The sequence below is a fragment of the Gallinula chloropus genome (assembly GCF_964237585.1).
Source record: "Gallinula chloropus genome assembly, chromosome: 5".
Taxonomy (NCBI): domain Eukaryota; kingdom Metazoa; phylum Chordata; class Aves; order Gruiformes; family Rallidae; genus Gallinula; species Gallinula chloropus.
The window spans coordinates 54,798,631-54,819,440 of NC_140090.1; the positions used below are offsets into that span (position 1 = coordinate 54,798,631).

Genomic DNA, 20,810 nt, shown 5'->3' on the forward strand with positions numbered 1-20,810 from the left:
TGTAGGCTCCATTTTTAGTAATTTATAAAATGAATGGGGCACTAGTAGAGAAAGGTAGTGAGATTGAAAGGAGTGAGTAAAAGGATGTAAGCAAGACAAAATAAGGGAAGAGGAGTAGAGGAGAAAAACTTAAGGGTAGGAAAGGAGAAAGTGAGCAAGTAAAACTATCTGATGAGAATGTCATGAGAGGTCTAGGGTCAAGACAATTTATCAGTCATATCTTTCTAGAGAATGAGCAGCATCAATTGCAATCATTCATAAAATTCTTTTCTCAGTTAAATCTATTTTCAGGGCTTTCTCAAGTCTGCAGTAAAACCATACCTTCTTGCAGCTGTTAAGTGTTATATGAACTAGCAGGAGGGTAGTTTTGCAGAAGGGCTATAAGTAACAGTAGTGATGCCATGGGTTGGTGCCAAATATGAAGACACAGTTAATAAAAAGATTCATATTATTCCCGTGGTTGGGATTGACATTATAGCTGATGTGAGTAAATAGTAGAGCAATACAGGACAGTGTTATCTTCACATCACGATTTTCCTGTCTTTAGCCTAATTTCAAAGCAGAAGAGTCATACTGATTGAGAAGGTTTTGCCATTAGGTATCTTCTGGATAAAGGTCATAGAATGTAGGCAAAAGGTACTTAATTTGTATATTGCCCATCGTTGTATTATAAAGAGACTTCTGGAGAAAATAATTGTCTTAGGGCTCAGTCTCACAAAGCTGTCAAGTTCAGCACCATACACAACAGAAAATTTGGAAACCTGTTACATTGACTGATGAGTCATAACCAATAGCATGGAATAGGGAAAAATACTTGTATAAATAGTTATTTACTACCATCTTTTTTTTTTTTTAGCATAGGCAGAAGATCTGTGCCAAAAAGACATGATGGTAGAGCCCTATCTTACCTTTAAACAAATATTTAACAAGTCAAATTGTCTGGGAAGAGGAGCCAAATTAAACATTACCTAACCCTACAGTGGTTTAGAGTTGGTCCCAGATGTCCTAGGAGAGGACATGCTCAGATGCTTCATAGCCATAAAGCAAATGTGTTGCTTTTGATAGTAAAACCACAACTGGAAACAGTTCAAACTGGAGGTTTTACACAAGCTATGTGAAATGCAGCTGCGCAGCATTTGTAGAATATTATTACCATGGAGGCTATTTTAATGAAGCGTGATCCTCCAAAGGTGTCAAGGACCAATGCATTGAACTAGCCAGACTTGGGTCCAAAAAGAGGAACTGTAAAAGCTAAATAAACAATGGTCCTGTAAACTCTTTACTCATGTATGTCAAATTACTTGCACTCTTCAGCATTTTAAGACCTCATGTGTTGGCTTTTATTTATACATGGGATAAGAGGATTATCTGAGAGGCCTGTTTCTGCATTCTGCCTAAGTGTTAAACAAGAATGCTAATTCCCAAACTCAATTTCTGCTGTTAAGTGGCATTGAAGACCAAAAAAGTGGAAGAGAGTCGAACTCAGACTGACAATATGAAATTTTGTCTGTATTATAATGGGGAGTGTTTGTAGAATTCGAGTGAGAACTTTTAAGTTTACAGTTTGTCAGAGGTGTTTCATCCATGTGTCTTTCTATCCTTCCATAGAGAAATGTTTGCATTTAAGAATGAATGGTTATCCATGGTGTTATTTTACTTTAAAAGTTAAAATAATTTTTGAATGTTACCCATTAACTAGGGTTAATATAATTAGTTGCTCTTTAGTCTTCTATTTGTTTTCTAACAAATTCTATTTTTTTTTACATGCTGTTAATGTGTAATTTGTTCAGGCTGGGATAGAATCGTTACAGTGGGGTGATGACAGCATACTCCAGAGAAAACTATGCCTGATAATGTTTATCAGATGTGTGAATTTTGCATTGATTGCAACCAGCACTTTTTATTCTGTGCAATGAATTCTGTACAGCAGAAAGTGTCTTTGAAATTCATTCCATGTCAATGATAACTAGAGAGGGGCTAATGCTACTACAGGTTACTGGTGAACATTCACAGGCATTAGTTATTGTTTTGAGGAATGTAGGCAGAAAGTGAAAATTCTGGTGAGGTTTTATATAAATATGCAGCAATGCAGAAATTTGAATACAAGGGGCCATATAAAGTGGTCTTTTAAAATAATACCGACCAAAAGTTTGAGGTAAACTGAGTTTTTAAATTGAAGAGTGTTAAGGATTTTATTGCTGTCAAAATTGCAAGGGCTGTGGAACAAACAGTATGTTACTCTTTCCAAGTGTTGTGTAGACCTCAAATGATTTATGAGGGTGTGAATCAGTGTTCATTGAAGGAAATGGAAAATTTTTATTTTGGTGTAGCAAGGATTTGGTGTGAGATTGAGACCAAAATGGTTTCTGTAAATTAATTCAGAATAATTATACTTTTTTATAATGGCACAGGGGTGCTGGGAATTTTCTGGATCTGCCCTCTGTGTTTACTTGTTTTTGGATACTGACTTAAAGACATGTATACCCACAAAATGCTACCTGTCTTCATACTTGTCATACCATCTGTGTATTCCAGACATGAGCCGTCTGACTAGAAGAAATTTTCTGTAGTAGAATTTTACAGAGTACTCAGTTGTGACAGTTACTGGATTACTAAGGGTTATGGAATATAATATAAGAATATGATACAAAAAGAGAACAGGAATCTGAAGAGAGTTCAGAGAAAAAGCAGAATAAAGGCAGAGGTGAGAGGTCTGCGTAAGTGAGAAGCATTCATTCTAGATATTATCAGATGCTTCACGTCTCAAATGTGCATGAAGAATGAATGAAAAAATTTCAGGAGAGAATTCTAAAGTAAAATACAGTCATATGATGCAGAGGAAACTTCTTCCAGAGTCTTGCTAGCAAAGACATGCATTGACAGATTTTTTTTTCTCCATCCCGGTAAAAACGCAACACGGTTTGAGGCACAATATAAATCCCAGAACTAGGGGAGAGACAAACTGAAGCAGCAGCTGACCTGAACTGTCACCAGTACTCCTGCATTGCTTCATGCTCGGTTGAGTAGTTAAGATAACCAATCTTGCACGGGTTGAATCCAGAATGTTTCCAAGAACTGAGTTAATTAGTGAAATATCCTAAAGTTAACTAACTCCCCTGCCAAGAAATGGGCTCTTCCATTTTCCTCACATGATTATCTAGGCACTTTCACTTTTCCATATATAGGAGCAGCTCAGGGACTGACAGATCAGGCTAGGTAGGGATACAGACTTCAGGCACATGCATGCTCTTTGCATGCATACACAGATGTAAGCACATGCTGATTGCACATGCTGAAATTCAAGCTAATGTAAGAAGTACTAAGTGAAGACAGCAATAGTCCTGCTAATAGAGAACCTTCTCCTTTAAGAGAAGGTACTAAAGGTAGAACTCTTCAAGTACCGTTTATAATAATCTATCAGGAAAAGCATCACAACCATGAATGGACCAGTGGATGGTTTATGTGACTACACCCTGAATGATGAAGGGGCTTTCATGTTCACATCAGAGTCGGTGGGAGAAGGACATCCAGGTAAGATACCTGCTCTGTCAAATGTGGAAAAAGAATAGTGTGTCCATTTAAAATGTTTTTAAAGTCTGAAGAATTATTCATCCGCTATTAATCTTATTGTAGAAGTTGTGTAACAGGGCAATTTTTATTTTATTGAGCCTTGTCCATATAGACTGTAGAACTGCTGCAGCTAGAGTTTACATGCTCTTGCATGGTGTGTGTTACACTGGGGAGGGTAGCAAGGTTTATGGTTGCTGCCCCCTTCCTTTCCATCTGAATTTCTTTCAGTATTACTGTGAACACGCTATTGTATCTCTGATAGACTCAAGTTTCACATATGGATAAGAATGCATAGCTTGAATGTCTTTCTGGGCCCTGTGAAACTGCATACATGCTATGCTCTAAAACTATCACCCATGACAGGAATGTCTTTAAGCAGACTATTTTAAAGCCTTTAAAAATCAATGGTCCTAACAGCTGTGCACGGCAAAGTCGCTGATTTCTTTTTTCCCCTGTTCAATCATCTGATGCAATATATGGAATTGCTTAAGCAAATAGTGGACAGTTATTTGCTAAACTTTAGGTATGGTCAGCAGAGCTTAGTTCAATTTCATTGAAAACAAATGCTCATCTGCCATAAACATGTACCTTGTGTCAACAGCAAGTGTTCCCCCAAATGAGGCCAGGGGACAATAGACTGTTTGATGTCCTGAAAGGTGTGTGTATTTTAGAAGCTAATTTGGTGTCCTGTGCCTTTTGCTATAATAAGGGTTTTTCAGGTCTGTACTCGTGTTACGTGAGTACATCATAAAGGGTGGAATGACATAGCAGAGAGAATGGTCAGCAGTGAGAATTTTGTGTCTATAATTCTGATGCTTTTTCATAATATTGACATATTGCTGCAGGTTGAACCTATGGCTGATGCAATTGAGTACATCTCTCAATGTCAAGGTAGCTACATCAGGTTAAGCCAGTTGGGGTTCTTTCTGATGTAACATAACCAGAAAATGACAACCACATTTGGTCCTTGGGACATAGGTCCCATCTCAAATTTGTATATAATTACAACCACCATTTGTAGTGCGATGTAGTTTCACAGGAAAAATAACATTATACAATATGGTAACTTTAAACTGATATTTCCAAACATGACAGGTCACAATTTATGCTACTGTAATAATTATTTTTAATCTCCCTGGAACAGTAATAGGTAAGTCTCAAAATAGGAAAAGTTCAACTGTGTCTCCAGGCTTAACTTTGTCATAGCTTTTCTTCCTTTCTCAAGTCTCTTTTTATTTTGCTTTAGAATTTAGTCTGGTTTTTAGTTCTTATTCACTTTCTTTGTTTCCAGAAACTTTATTTGCTCTTGATTGGCCTTCTTTTAAGCCCTATGAGGGTTATTTTCCTCTCATGCTGAAATACTCAGCCGGCCTCTGAGAAACAGTGCTACCACTTGTTAGATTTACATACAGCCTCTCCATCTGGCAGAGGTTGCCACATCTTTGGGTACTGTGAGATGCACAGCAGCAACCTGAGAGGCATATTGTAGAAGGAATGGAAAACTGAAGTTTCTCAGAGTTCCAAGGCTGTGATGTTTACACTTTCTTAAACAGCTAAAGTCTTCATGTAAGGGTACTGAAAACCCAAATGCCTCTGGCAAAGGAAAGATACAGATTTTCCAGATCAAGGGAGGACAGGCTGACAGTAACTAACTCTGGGTCATCCTGGAAATTCTTGTTCCTGAACTCAGCTCAGCAATAGGTTTTAATTGTCTCAGTGATAGCTCTGGTTTCTGACAGTAAATTGATCACCCTTACATCCCAGCCAACCCTTCTTTTCCCTGCCTGTGGTTTTACACAAAAGGTGTAGACATGCCATTAGGTTTTTAACACCCAGGAAAATTTAGGCTATCTTTTAAAATAAGGCCTCACGTCTGAGGCTATAGTTGGGCTTCTGACATTATCAGTAGCACTAGAATTTTATTGTAAGGTTTGAGTTCCTTTGGTAGCAAATGGATAATTTCTGTATTTGTGATTATTTCTCTTCCATATGTGAGAGTGTAACTTTGCTAGAGGGCGTTATGTGAAGATCCCAAACCAGATCTGTGGTGGAAATTTGGATTGGTTTTACTGTATTTGCTGAGGACTGAATATTTAATGGAGACCTCCTCCTTAATAAACAAAGCAGGACAAATTAAATGCTTATTTTTTAGGGGTATAGAAAGAGCTGCATACACATGTGCAATGCCTAAGAGTTGCCTGTCACTAGGAACCCCAAATTCCATAGAACCAAGTAATAGCTGGCAATAATTAATGAACAGGTATTGCCCATGCTCCCCAAAGACTTTATTCAAAGCTCTGTTTATCCAATCTTCTCAGTCCCAATTATTTAAAATCACTTTGGTATAAAATCTGGGTCTTACTACCATGTCTTAAAAATTGGCATTTAGTGGGGTAAATTGCACAGTCTCTGAAGACTTACATGTGACTAAATGTTTTCAAGATAATAAAAGTAAATAGTTAGCAACATGGTGAAGAGATTTTTTTGAGTATTATCTTTTGTCATTGCTCTGTTTGGCTTTGTCCAGTACTGTCACTGCTGCACAATGGTTTCACTGTGCATTGAAAGGCATTGTGCGTTTCTCTGACCCACAATGTCTTAACAGGTGCCAAAACACCTAGAATTAATTCCTTCCACTATTTGGTGTGACTTCAGGTGGAATTGCCTGCGAACCATGTTATTCAGTTTTCCAGTAAATATCAAGGAGTCTCCTTAAAAAAGGTCATAATAAAAGTATTATGTGTAACTGTTGGATATTCACAGAAAAAAAAAAAATCACAAAACAAAAATACCCCAAACAAACATAAAATGTAGATCTTTCCATCTAACATCATATATACTTAGCTGTATCTAACATTGTGTATACTTACCAATATACATAGTACTTTGGTAAACTGTGTATTGAACAAAGAGAACAGAGTACAAGATATTTGAACAATGCATTGTTAATACTGAAGTATCACTGCAGCGCATTTGGCACTCCTCAAGAGTGTTTTAAATAGGAAAAATGTAATACAGCACAATCAGATATTTGAAGTCTCTCTAGGGAAACTTTTTTGTGTGGAAACTTTGGTTTATGATGAAGGATTCATAATAAGTATCTGCATTTCTTGAATGTTTTGATTTATTACCAGAAAACAGAATTGCTCAGCTCATCAATTTTTGGATATATAATTTCACATTCTAGGTTTTTTCTGGTTTATATAATAATATAATTAAAAATAACAAACTTTATTTTGATGAGCACAGATTTTTAAGAGAATCAATGTTACATTTTGAAATGTTCAATGTTTATTATATTTGCTTTTCTATTGAAGCCAGAAGTGTGGTTGTACCTGTTTCTTCAAAAGGTGGAGTTTTTAAAATTAAATTTTCAGTTATTTATAGATTATTTTTGTGAGTTTATGGTGAATCCATGATGAGAACTTGCAGGTATCACAGGTAGTGTTAGGCTCTTACATAATCTAGATTCAAGCAACAAGATTTAAGTCCATCTATCTGGTAAACTGTGAAGCTCCTAATTACTGGAGATCACTTCTGCTGCTGGATGCCTTCTTTACTTCATAATTTGACAACTGGGCATTCCTTTTATTGCTAGGAAGAGCTATTTTATGGCTAATTGGCACTTCTACCATAAGCCGTGGGTCTATGGGATGATTAGATTTCATGAAAAGAGTTAATGGTTACCTAATGCTTTCCTCCTCAGGCAAGAGCCTAGACATCGTTTTGCAATATTTATCCTATAGATAGTAATTCACTACATGAAGGTATGCATGAACCGAATTATTAAGTACTACACCATTTTTTTATGATAATGTCCCACCAGAGGTGGTCCATTATGCTTTCCCTATTTCCAAAAAAGAAGGAACAAGAAAGGAAAACTGGACAATCTTGTGTCACATTTACCAGCTAGCAAGAGAAATGCAATAGCTGGGATGAGATTTAAATAACAGAACGAAGGGTTCATAAAGCCTGCTAAGCATTGCTAAAAATATTTTCTGCCACAGACTTTACTAGTAGACTTGCCTTTAATTTAATGCCTTAATTAGCCAAACAGCTAGATTTCTTTTTCCAGTCTTGACAGAGATCCTTATGGGTCCCTTAGAATTCAGCATATTCTATGATCTGTATCTGGATTTGAATATGGTTTCACTAGAAGTGAACCAACAAATATGACACATTGTCAAACTGATTTATCTCAGTCTATTTTAATCTAAAGGTATGCTATCAGCATAGTAGATTATTTTTCTTGATTAATTTCTCATATAGATTTTAAAGAACAGAAGGGAGATCTGATATATAGCCTGGTCTGACTTTCATACACAGGTAACATTTTGTGCAAGAATTCTTCAAACATGCTAATAAATGGTGGTTGAATTTCATTCATACCTTTTAAAAAGTTACCCAGTCTTCATAGAGACCTGAAGGAACAAGGAATCCTGCATACCTCTAGAGGAATGGTTTCAATGACTTTCACCCTTTCAAAGGTTTTCTTTTTGAATCTCTTGAATTTTCAGCATCAATTGTAGTTCCACTATTGTCCATCAAACAAAAGCTTTTCTCTCAGGATACTATTTTTAGTTTCTTAGAGAAGGTGATACCAATGCCTATAAGGATTTCTTCTGGTAGGTTTCCTTTCCTTCAGGGTTTCAAAACTAGATTGAGCCTGACTGATTTAATCCTCTAAGGTAGATTTTTCTGATTTTTTTTTTTCTTTTGGGAGGGGAGAAGGGACACTCTTCTCCATCTGTCCTAAACCATCCTACAGCTTCCTAATGTCATCTTTGGAATACCACCACCAAAATCTAGTATTTCTGTAGCAGTTTCACTAATGCTATTGTATAGCGATAATTTCATTACAATGGACAACTCTTAATGTGATTTTTCTATTGTTATCTTTTTCAGACAACAGCTTAAGACCATCTCTCTCCTCTTTTGTAAATGTGGACTATGCTTTTTGTTCATAAATTCTTGCTGTCCCATTTCTCTGAGAAGGAAGCAAAAGAGCAGTTTTTCTACCTACCAGTATCAATGACATACTGTAGATACTAATTATATAGTTCAGGCAAAAAAAAACCCTAGCATGAAAATGTCCCGTTACATCTTGCTAACTGATTTCACTGTCTACTATGGCTAATGCCATAAATTAATTTCAACCACAGCATGCAAAACCAGCATAAAGCTCGTTGTACCCGATAGGTGCCATGAGGAGAAATGAGGGTAAATTAGTCATATGGATTTACCTTTACTAGTCTTAAATGTTTTGGACAGAATGTTTATAGTATCCCTGTATGGCACATTAAATTAACTTAGACAAACATGAGAGACTGGTGTCTAATGCAGGTGAGACATGGTTCATGTGGAGCAAGGGCAGGGATAAAGGTTGTTGCTGGCATAGAACCCAAGTGATGAAAAAGGACTACAAAGCAGTCCCAATCACTAGGATCTTACTGCAGGTCATTGGTCCTGCACTTATGTCATCCTATTCCAGTTGCTCTGTTCTCCCTCCCAGATAATCCAAAATTACATGTTTCTGTGACTAATTTTTGCTTTTATGCTTGAGAAGATGGCTTTATTTCCTTATAAAACCGGAAACTTTGAAGAGAGCAAGCAGAGATACATTTTAATCATTCTTGTCACCTTTTCCCCCAGTCTTGCTAAACAAGGCTCCTCTGGACTTCCAACTGTTTGGTAATAATTGTCCCAAATGTAGTAATCCACGTACAGTTCTTGCAAGGCTGAAAGTTCCAATGCAGCCTACATTTGCTAATCGTCTCTTGTGTGTTCTTTGTTGTGTTGAAGTGGTTAATATGGGAGATAAGTGTTAGAATCACATTAGTTCTCCAGCCTGGTTTGTCCCTCTTAGCTAAGTGTTCGCCTTATGAAAATAAATGAAAATTTATTTTGACTTGAGGTTAAATGTATTAAAAGTCTCTAAAGACATACTCTTACAAAACATTGCTTTCCAACAGATTGTGTTGCAAATGAGAAGGAATCAGATTAATTTATTTTGGCACACAGCATATCATGGCAACATCTAAGCATAGTATGCAATACTAGACTTTTAAAAGAACAATAAAATTAAAATATATCAGGAAAATTACCATTTTCATGTGGAAGGCATTGCTATGGGTCATGCACTTTTGTTGTTCATTAGACTAGCTACATTATTTGATTAAAATTCATTATTTGTTAAAGAGGTAAGAAAAGAAAAAAGAAAATATTATTACTATAAACGTGAGCTGAACCCTTTGTATTTGGGATGTTACTAAAAGTGTACTCCTGCGCTACCTCAGGGGAAACTTCAGTTGGTAACCCCATCTTGCTTCTGTGTGTGCTCCGCCTTAGGTGCGCTGTAGTGATTGTTAGGAGATGACACTACAGGATGGTAGGAAGTGGTGAGGAAAAGCAAATCTGAAACGGGCCCTTGACTCTGAGGTGTGCTGAGGTGTGCGTTATCTGTATTAATCTGAACACTTTCTCAGGCTTTACCAGCGGTGTTGGTCAAGTCCATTCTAACTTTCTGTTGGGGAGATGGAAGTAGATGGTGGAATATCACCTTCTTGTTAGGATACTATGATGGGGAGTGCATACTGTATCGATTTGTGGTGATAGTGAGGAAGCAGGCTGAGAGTAAAGCCTCTTAGCCTCTCAGCTAATTCTATGCATTACTTACTTTTTACACGCTTAGGTGCAAAGCCTGGAGGTAAAGTTGTAGTCAGTGTAAATTCCTCATTCTATCTGTGACTGCTCATAGGAAGTTGTCTATCTTTCTATTCAGCTAGCTTAAATACCCTAGTAATATGCAATAAAAGAATTCCTTGCTGAAATACCTACCTGTTTGAAGTGATGCAAACTGTCTGTGTTTTGCATTGAGTGCTATGCTTTTGAATCACAGCTTTGGTGTCTTGCAGATAAAATCTGTGATCAAATCAGCGACGCTGTACTAGATGCCCATCTCAAACAAGACCCAAATGCCAAAGTTGCCTGTGGTAAGTGGCTGGCTGCCATGTACTTTAAGTCAACACCCCAGTCACCGTTCTTTTTATGATGTCTGCAGAGGTTGATGCTATCATTTGCTAACTCATTTTACTCTCAAAAAAAAAAAAAAAAATTACATAAGAATTACAGCCTCCAAAGGAAGAGATGAAAAGAAAAAGTGAAATATTTTATAAATACTGAAGCCTAAGCAGGATGTAGCATGGAAGTTAATTTTGCATGTGGACAGAATTTTCCTGGGAGAAGCAGGTTTGGCTTCATTACAGGGGATTTTAAAAAAGAATATTTGAATGTTCTATTGAGAAGTTAATTTACTATATTTAATAAAGCAGTAATTTTTCAGTCCAAGTCCCCACAACTGCTTGTTTTTGGGAAGCTCTTCAGAAAGAGTTGTATTACCAACTCTTAGGTGACTATCCCAGTTTATGTACAATGTAACCAAGTCCATCATCGCATTCCTTCTCCCAGAACTGTAGGCAAGTTCTCAAAATAGTTGTTCACGAATCAATTTTATTTAGCCTCTGTGTGTGTCTTAGAGTGATCTAGTGGATTCAGAAATCTAGGCTTAATCCTGTATTTCCCTAAAATCTGTGTATATTGCTGAATCATGCCTAGTGTGTTGACTTTTTCATTTGTAAACCAGACATATTAATTTTCCCTTACTTTCAGACATATGATCAATATGTTAAGAATTTGTTTCAGAAGAAGCTAATAACGCTAAAAAAATTGGATAGAAACGGCTTACACTGTGTATACCCCATAGATCTCTCAAAGTCACCATTACATAGTTATTAGTCCTGGTGGACTAGGTTATTCTGCTGTTTTTATTTCTCTTTTCAGAGACAGTATGCAAGACAGGAATGGTGCTGCTCTGTGGAGAGATCACATCTCGTGCAATAGTGGATTATCAACGAGTTGTCCGAGATGCAATTAGACATATTGGCTATGATGATTCAGCTAAAGGTTGGTAGAAAAACTCATGAAATCCTTGAAGAGCAAGCAATAGGCAACTGCAAAACAGGCCTGTCACCACTTTGATATGTGGGCTTTAGCAAGCCTGGTAAAAAACTGAGTATCATCTGTGAAAGCTGCTTACACGATGCTACGTGGTATACTTTCTGGCTTTATCCCAGTAAGTAGAGAAACCATTATGTTTCAACCATGTCTGGAATAGTTAACTGTAGCTTGAGGCACAGAATCTACCACTCCTCCAAACCTGCAAGAACTCGAATCTTGGTTATTCACTTGGCAAGCAGACTGATGCCTCTTGGTGTGAAAGAAGGGAGAAGAAACCTAGTTAATTTTGTTGTGCCATTATACATTTGTATTGTGGTAGCATCTGGAATTCCCAGGTGTAAGGCAGGTTCTGGCTGTGCAAGGTGCTGTTAGCTCTGAACAGCTCCTGTTACAGAGGATTGTGCAGTCCAAATCCAGTTTGTGTAGTGTACACAATTACACACATTACAAATATTCCAAGAATACTGTCAGGCAAGTGTATCATTTGAAAGCTTTTGGTTAAATAAGAAAGTTTCTTGCAGTCCTTTTTAATTGCTATTGAATTTACAGAGAGATTGTGGTGGGAGAATATTATAGCAGCACATCTGCAGGTTATCTCCCCCATCACGTAACAGCAGTGCTTTCAGAAAATGCTGGAAAATCTAGAAGGTCGTAAATCTCCTTTTTATCCTAACTGCCTAAAATGATAAGGAGAGAGGCAGTGACCCAGTAAAAACTAATTTATATGCAGAAAACGGAAAGCTTAAAACAGTTGCACATAAATAAAACTTTCTTCTCTACATAGCATACTTAAGAGGATGAAGAGCATTCTTCCAGTGGATCATATGCATATGGACATATATATGTTGCAATGGCTGAACATATGTTTGGTCAGCAGCTGCCACTAGCTACAGTTCTAGGAAAGGTTGGAATTGGAGAGAAGCAAGTTACCACTAATATACCTAGGAACAGGTGGAAAAAATTGCCACAATCTTCTGTGAGGCTTTCTTTCCATTTAATTAGAAAAACTTCCTTTTGGTCTTTGAAAGTAATTTCCAGATTTACTGTGAGACTTGAATCCATTTTTTTTTCTGTCTGTGGCACTCAAAAAGAGATTTAGGTAGACATTTTTTTTAATACATGTAAAGCAGTGCGTCGGAGCAGAGACTTCAGTTGTTAAAAGTATCAGCTCCTATTAATTCATCTATAGCTTTTTAATACTAATTATTAGAGAAAGGCTCATTATTTATTTTTTAACTAGTTTTCTGTAGTTAATAATTCATAACCTGAATTGGCTATGCATGTAGTGCCAACGTAAAAGAAAAGCTGTAACAAAAAAGGCATCCCTTCATACCCTACCCCCTCCAAAAAAAACAGATTTCAAGTGTTGTATTGCAAAATAAATAAATAAATAAATAAATAAATAAATAAATAAATAACATCCCTAAACTTGGCAGTTAAGTTTTGATTCTGAATTGTGGTATCATTCAGAGTGAAAATGTCATATGGTTCTGTGTTAGTTTCCTTAACTGTGACAGAAAAAGGCAATTCACCGCTGCTTTTTTCCAAAATAGGCTTTGACTACAAGACTTGCAATGTTTTGGTGGCACTGGAACAGCAGTCACCTGATATTGCCCAAGGGGTTCATCTACACAGGAATGAAGAAGATGTTGGTGCTGGAGATCAAGTAGGCATAACATCAGATCTAAACCATCAAAGTTGTTTCAATGGAAAAAGTTTGCCCTATCTTATTTGCACTATTTTCTAAACCAAAACCCATATGAAAATTTGCACACATCCATCTTGGGCTACCCTAGAATAAAAATAATATATTTCTATTAAAACAGTTAGAAGCTCTTTGAGGACACAGTTTTGCCCAGTGTTTCTTACAGCACTTCATGCAAGTCAGGAGAGCTCTGTCAGTTCATAGGTGCTGGAGGTGTGTCCAGCTCAACAAAGGTGTTTTGTTTATGTATTTCATGTTTTTCTTGAGTAGCTCTAGATTCATTAGACCATTTATCTTGCAGCCAGACTTGACTTGTAAGATAGAATAAACAACGGATTTTCACTTTTCACAGAGGCCTTGAGAATTTACACAGCCAAAAAAATAATAGGCAACGTTTCAACTGTCTTAAGCATTAGTACAATGAAAGCAAAACCAGAAGAGTACTCTTAATTCTTGTTTATTTCCCAGAGGCAGCTATTGTAATAGGTGTTCCACATAATTAAGGCTGTCCAAGCTGCATTTATATGATCTAAATAACACATGTAGATAATTATGGTATGTTCCCAAGAGAAAGATGCTAACATAAAAACTCCACAATGTGACTCAAGCCCGTATGAGTGAGTTTAACATTTACAGTAGTTACCATTAGTAGTAATATCTAGCTTATAACAATGCTGTTGAGAACCCTAAGCGGAGGTATCAGAGTCCCAAGCTAATACTGTTCAAAAAACCCTTCAGAGCTATATTAAAATACTTTTATGCTGTCACGGGGATATAATACTGTATCAGATTAAAAGAGACCTGACTTTCTTTGGCATTTTGGCCTCCCTTCCCATTATATCAAAATACTTTCCTGTCTTTGTTATTTTTAATCACAACATTCACTGGATGAGGGGAAAGAAAATGCTGCTAAATCTATTTAACAAGTGATAATCTGATGCAGGGAACCTGACTAAATAGCAGCAGAAGCTGTGACTGGAAGTGTGTGGCATTGAATTGGAGGCAGGTTGAATTGTATGTCCTTAAGCTGTTGAATGGTACGTCCTTCATGGAGTATTTGCACCTCATTCCACTGACATTTCAGATGTGAACTGCAGTATAAGTCTGCATTCATACATAAAAGCCTCCACAATGTTTCCAGGCTAATAACACTTTTTCTGTGACAGAATAGTCCTGAAATTGTTGTGCTCCAGCAGATTTCTTTATTTTTTTGGTAAAAGAACCTGATCTTTTTACAGAAGTGTCTCAATTTTTGTTCAGGTTTCCAACTCAACATGTATCCTTCAGGCTTTCAGTGAGAAATTCTAGGGATCTGGCTTGTTTCTCATTACACTGCAATATGTTGGAGTCTCATTTGGATTGAGGCTTCTTGCGTTGTAATGTAAACCAGAAGAAAGTAAATGCGAGGGTACTGTTTACTCTCTGCTTTAGATGATGATCTTGTTGCCTTTGGTTGCAATGCTTTTTAACGGTGACTGAAGTGTATCTTCTCCCGTAGGGTTTGATGTTTGGTTATGCAACAGATGAGACAGAAGAATGTATGCCTCTAACAATTATTCTTGCTCATAAACTGAATGCCAGGTTAGCAGAGCTGAGGCGTAATGGAGAACTCCCTTGGCTGAGGCCTGACTCTAAGACACAGGTAAATACTGCTATGTGTAGTCCAGAGGGTTGAAAGCTAACACTTTTTCTTTCTAGAAATCTTAAGCACTTTTAAAGATAGCTTTTGACAGTGTCCAGCATATCAGGATAACCAGAGTAGTAGATAAAGCATTTCCACTGCTTATGATACCGTCTCCTTGACTGTTGAAAATTGGCTAACCTGTATCAGAGTGTGGGGAGCACTTAACATGCGAAGAATTGTTTAACCCTTCAGACCTAAGTGGCCTGTGCTTGCTGAAAAGCTAACAGGATATCTAAAGGTTATATTTTAAGGGGTCGAGCTGACTTTTTTGAAGATGCACTGAGGGCGTAAAGTTCTGAGACTTTGGAATTTTGCTGTCCAGCCAAAAGATGCAATTTGGACAATTTAACAGAGAATCAGATGGTCCATATTGAATCTTTATTTTTTCTTAGCACAGCAAAAATGATGAATGAAAAAATAGGCTTCATTTCTCATACCTTGGCAACAATGTGAAGAGTAATCATTATAATGTCAGCACTGACATTTTGCTACAATTTTGCTCTTTGAATATAGCATAGCATGACATTTGATGTAGACCTGTAATGTGTTTCATGGCAACTTTGAGTTTTTTCCTTCCTCTTTCTCCCTGCTCTATTCAGGTCACAGTTCAGTATATGCAGGAGAATGGAGCAGTCATCCCAGTGCGTGTTCACACTATTGTGATATCCGTGCAGCATGATGAAACCATTTCACTGGAGAATATGCGCAGAACCCTGAAGGAGAGGGTGATCCAAGCTGTCGTCCCTGCAAAATATTTGGATGAGAAAACTGTTTATCACCTTCAGCCGAGTGGACGTTTTGTTATTGGGGGGCCTCAGGTTTGTGTTTGGTTATTTTGGTGCTTTTGTCTTAAAAGAAATGCTCAGCTTTTCAGCACATCTTCAGTTCCCTTCAGAACCATTGCAGCAGAACTGTCAAAACTCCTTCCTGAAATTTGGTCCAATTTTACAACAAACCCAAGTAGATATTTTTCTTTTCTTTTGTGTTCAAATTCATTCATTTACTGGAATGTTGCCAGAATTATTTCTAAGGTACTGTGTCTTTTTTACAAGACAAGATGATGTTGAAGATAAATCGTTTTGAGAATACAAAAAATGTATTTTTGCGTAGTTGAATTGGTTGTATCACCGTAAAGTCGTGTATCAGACATCCTAGACTACAGACAAATGGAGAGGCAAACCTGAGCTGTAACTTGGAGCAAACAAACCAATGCAGCAATCACAGCAACATACAAAAAGATGGCTACACATATGAAAACCCTCAGGTGCGCACTGAACTGCGGCCATTGAAAATTCGGTAAGCCAGCCAGGAAAACCCGCTCTTGTGGTGGAACTGCATTGCTTATGTTTACACATACAGACACAAGCAGTTGCAGTGTATGTGTGCACCTTTTTAAACCTGGGATAAGTTTACTTAGTATGGGTCAATCTGCCTGTGTGTCCCTGGCCTTACAACTGCTATCATCACTTGTGCAACTTGCATTGCAGCAACCAGAAAGTAACTATTTCTTTCCTTGTCTCTTGTGCCTCGAATTTTCTCTTTACTTTTCATAAGAGTATTACTTGGTTTTACTTTTAACGATGGTAGCTGTAGAAGTCTGTCTTCATCTCCAGCTCAATTAATTTAAGGAAGAGGCATGTATTTCACTCGAGGTTTTCACTGGTGGTATCTTGAATTCTGGCCTTGGCAAAATTAATAATTTTGCTGCTATTGCTGTTTTCCCAACAGCTACACCTGCTGGTATTATGAGGACATGACAGGTCACCACAGAAGTGACTTCCACACACCATACATTGAATTAGTGCTCTTTCAGCACCTTTAAAACAAGTGCTGGCTTGTTGTTTTGTTGCATGGTGGTTTGGCTTTTTCCTTTCACTTGGCTATTTCTGTCCCTCTCACACAATTCTGCAGTCAGGTCATGACGGTGCACAAGGCTTTCTCATCATAACTGACCATGCCATTAGAAATCAAGGTTTGAGCCAAGCAGAAGAACCCCAGGAGGACAGGCTCCTTTAGCCAAACTCAGTGAGCTGCAAATCAGATTTACATCTCACTGCTTTCTTAGCAGAATGGAACAAACAGTGCCAAAGGTTTTGTTCTGTGTATATGCACAGTCTTTGTAAAAAAACTTTGACTCTCCCCTTGTGTTTGCCATGCAAACATTCCAGAAGTTGAGTTTTACTGACACGATATTCTGTAGATAAAGAATTTGAAACCTCCCTGCACAGTTAGAGACTGAATTTCAAATCTGACCATGTTTTCCATTTGTACCAAAAAGCCTAAGCATTTAGTAAATTGGCTGGAGGTGGGGTGATATCAGACAGTCAGGTACTGATCTGCTAAGCAAAATCAAATGGAAAAGTCCAGTACTTGTGAGGAGCAATCATGATAACTGCATAGGTAGCAAGAAGGATACCTGCATCTCCTTATTTGATATTGTAGAATATTCATCTATAAGTATATGTTATTAGAAAGAAGTAATCCTTCTTTCTCAGTTAGTTTGGTTGCCTATACCTGCCTACTACTCCATACCTGTTGTGTATCATTTAAGTATTTTGGAGTTGGAAATGTGTGTTTGTATGACAGTCGCTGTAGTGATTCTGGAAGTGTTGGGTGCCAGCCTCCATGTAATGATGTGTAAGTTAGCACTGACATCCTTTTGATGGCAAACACAAAAAAAGACACATACTATTTAACACTTGCACATCTTCAGGCTTTGACTAAAGATACAAAAGGTATGAAAGTCAGACTTATTACTTTATTTAATAGTGTAAAATCTGAATGGCCCCTACACGGCACATGGTTTGTTAGCAATATTCTGCATTCAGTTTGGCTGTGGCAGATATGCTTCTAAACCTGAGTTCCCATAATGCCTGGAATATTTACTTTTGAAACAGGCGGTGCATGCTCTAGCTATCTGGGAGTAAACCTGTTTGCTTGACTACCAAGAACAATTTGTGATTGGCTTGGCTTATGTATCTGGCTTTAAAGAACACTTATAACCACTGGTGTAGCTTGGTGAGACGTGTTCATTCCTTCACCTATCCTACAGCAATCCACATGTGGTGACCTTACACTTTGTGGTAGTCCTCTGAGGATGCATAGCCTTGTTTGAGACTTCTAAGGAAATGGATTGTAAATGGAGAAATTATTTTACTGATTCAGGGTGATGCTGGTGTCACTGGTCGAAAGATCATCGTGGATACTTATGGTGGCTGGGGAGCCCATGGAGGTGGCGCCTTTTCAGGAAAAGACTATACAAAGGTGGACCGATCAGCTGCATATGCAGCCCGTTGGGTGGCCAAGTCTCTCGTGAAAGCCGGGCTCTGTCGCCGTGTTCTGGTTCAGGTATGGTTTGCTCTGAATGTTGCTTTTCTCAAGAAGACTTTTCTTTTCAGCTTTATCTTGAACATGCATTGTACAGGACGCTGTAGTAGAAGCAGTTTTGGTGATGGCTTAGGGTTGAAGAAAGGAAGACCTTCGATGTACTTGCTTCAAGACTGCTTTAATGTCACTAGTAGCCTATCAGGCTCTTGAAGCTGGAACTTTTCATTTCAATTTCATTTCATTGGCTGTTTTTCTGGACCTTTATCGAGCCCTCAGCTCTCAGACACTTACTGTCATGGAAATGAGCAGGGGGTGACGATATAACATGGAAGAAAGCTATCCAGAGACCTCAGCATTTTCCAAGTTTTATCTTCTTTTTTTTCCCTACCACTACAGATTGCCCAAATATGGGAGATGGAGGAGAGACTTTAGTTTTCCTACCATGTTCATAAACAAATGCTTTCTTCTGTGTCCTGCTGAGCTGCTATGTTTATTTGCTAACTATGGTTTCTGTTTTGCCATAGGTTTCTTATGCCATTGGTGTAGCTCATCCACTGTCCATTTCACTGTTCACTTACGGAACTTCCAAAAAAACAGAGAAAGAGCTGCTAGACATTGTGCACAAAAACTTTGATCTCCGGCCTGGAGTCATTGTCAGGTATAGAAACACACAAAAAGGGAAATATCTCAGTGATTGCATCCTAGAAACTAATCCTAGAAACTATTTTTTCCCAAACTATTAGATGTTACAACATAAACTCAGCCTCTTGAACTGGCATGGGATTGTTCCATGCAGTATAAAAGAGAGTTTCTCTCATTCTGTCAGTCTTCAGAGTTGATACTTTTTATGGATCTACTAGAGTGCCATATCTTTTAAGGTAACAGATGTATTGTGCAAGTTTCATCTGAAGCGTGTACTTTCAGCATTTGGCCTTATAGTATGTGTAATTCAAATAAAATTAAGTAACTTTTGTATTCCAAGAATTCTAAGTTACTTTACTATGAAAAAATGTTTTGTTTCACAAAAAGGAACTGAAGGTTATTTCCTCTCTTGCTCTCAAGTTAGCAATTATCAATAATAAGGACTTCCCATAACCCTACAGTACTTAACATTTAAGTTTTGTTGTTGCTTTTATGGATCTCCATTGGACATGTTCACTGATGTACTTTTACCTCCAGAATATGCTTCCTTGACTAAGGGCATGAAATGGATATCAGTATCAGGATTTTGATGGTAGTTATCATGAAGTATCTTAATGTGATTAATTTTTTGTCTTGTTTTTATTATGCACACAGGGATTTGGACTTAAAAAAGCCCATTTACCAGAAGACTGCATGTTATGGTCACTTTGGAAGAAATGAATTCTCATGGGAGATGCCTAAAAAGCTTGTGTTTTGACACTAGCTATCATCCTTTAAAAACAGAAGTCTACTAAAGATCAAGATACTTCTGAAAAATCAAATTGACAGCTTTGTATTCAACAAAAGGAATTTTAGATTTTAAATGGAAAGAAAGAAAAGGATATTTTCTTGGAAGTTGATTTTTTTTCTTTTTTTTTTACCCCTCAGTATCTTTCATTATCTAAGATATAGAGGACAGAGTCTGTTTTCTCAATCAGCATAAGGCAACAAAATACAGTTTACTTTTTATTGCTGCTCTGTTGGTTCTTTTGATAAAGGCAAAGTATGACTCAGGTACACAAACCAATGGCTGAACCTCAAACCTTTCATGGGCAAAGGCAGAGATGACTTTCCCAACTCTGACTAAGGATCAGCAGATCTCTTGCTTCTAATTAGACAATGGGAACTTCTGGGGTCCAATTTCATTACTGGAGTTAGTGTTGCATATGGCTGAGGGTTGCTTTGATGGGGGAAAGCTGTCTATCATGTAACTGTGTCTCGGCCCCTTTTGTAGTTGATGTTAATAGAGATGCAATATTTAAATGGCCTTCACTGCATAGGTACTGTTACTGTTTCAATTACCTATGTTTTTGAAACATAAGTTTTCTCCTGTAAAACAACAATCACAGAATAAAAAGCTTTTTCCTACCATGTATGCAAAGGTATGTCTCTTTCTGCTGGATTTTTTTGGGTTGTGAGTTGCTGTGGTTTTTAACGTTGCAGTACAGTGGTTCATCTCAACTCAGCCTCTTATACGCTGGTAGGATTTATGCTGGTAAACCAACTTGAGTTTTATTAGGTTTTGGAATAGTGATATGAATTTATCTTTCTATATATGTTACTATTTAGTCCTTGTGATTAATAGAAGCTTGGTGAAAAATTATTACGATCTATTTTTAACTCTGAGGATTGTGCTTGCTCCCAAGTGTTTATTGCATAGTTTACTAGGTTTGGTGCAACTTTGGAATACAATGCATAGAAATAACTGAAAACCATCAACAAATATTTATAGCATGAGGCTGTAACTAGTCTAACTAGCTGCTTGATGGCTATGTGTACCACAGCTGTGGTGTTATTCCTGCCAGTACTCTGCTACTAGGTCTGGGT

General features: G+C 37.5%; 1 protein-coding gene across 1 annotated transcript; it reads left to right on the plus strand.

Moving 5' to 3' along the window:
- Window positions 1-3,225: 3,225 nt before the first annotated feature.
- On the plus strand, window positions 3,226-20,358 carry MAT1A (methionine adenosyltransferase 1A). The gene is made up of 9 exons (XM_084265097.1): window positions 3,226-3,531; window positions 10,485-10,562; window positions 11,410-11,532; window positions 13,140-13,252; window positions 14,790-14,933; window positions 15,575-15,793; window positions 18,141-18,323; window positions 18,827-18,960; window positions 19,599-20,358. Exons 1-9 carry the CDS (start codon window positions 3,438-3,440, stop codon window positions 19,699-19,701), a joined length of 1,191 nt encoding a protein of 396 aa, XP_084121223.1. The 5' UTR covers window positions 3,226-3,437; the 3' UTR covers window positions 19,702-20,358.
- The last annotated feature ends 452 nt before the right edge of the window (window positions 20,359-20,810 follow it).

Bases quoted from the DNA above. Each gene is read 5' to 3' on its own strand.
- MAT1A (XM_084265097.1), top strand. From the start codon at position 3,438: ATGAATGGACCAGTGGATGGTTTATGTGACTACACCCTGAATGATGAA. The intron at 3,532-10,484 runs GTAAGATACCTG...GGTGTCTTGCAG, and splicing joins GGTGGGAGAAGGACATCCAG to ATAAAATCTGTGATCAAATC. The intron at 13,253-14,789 runs GTAGGCATAACA...CTTCTCCCGTAG, and splicing joins ATGTTGGTGCTGGAGATCAA to GGTTTGATGTTTGGTTATGC.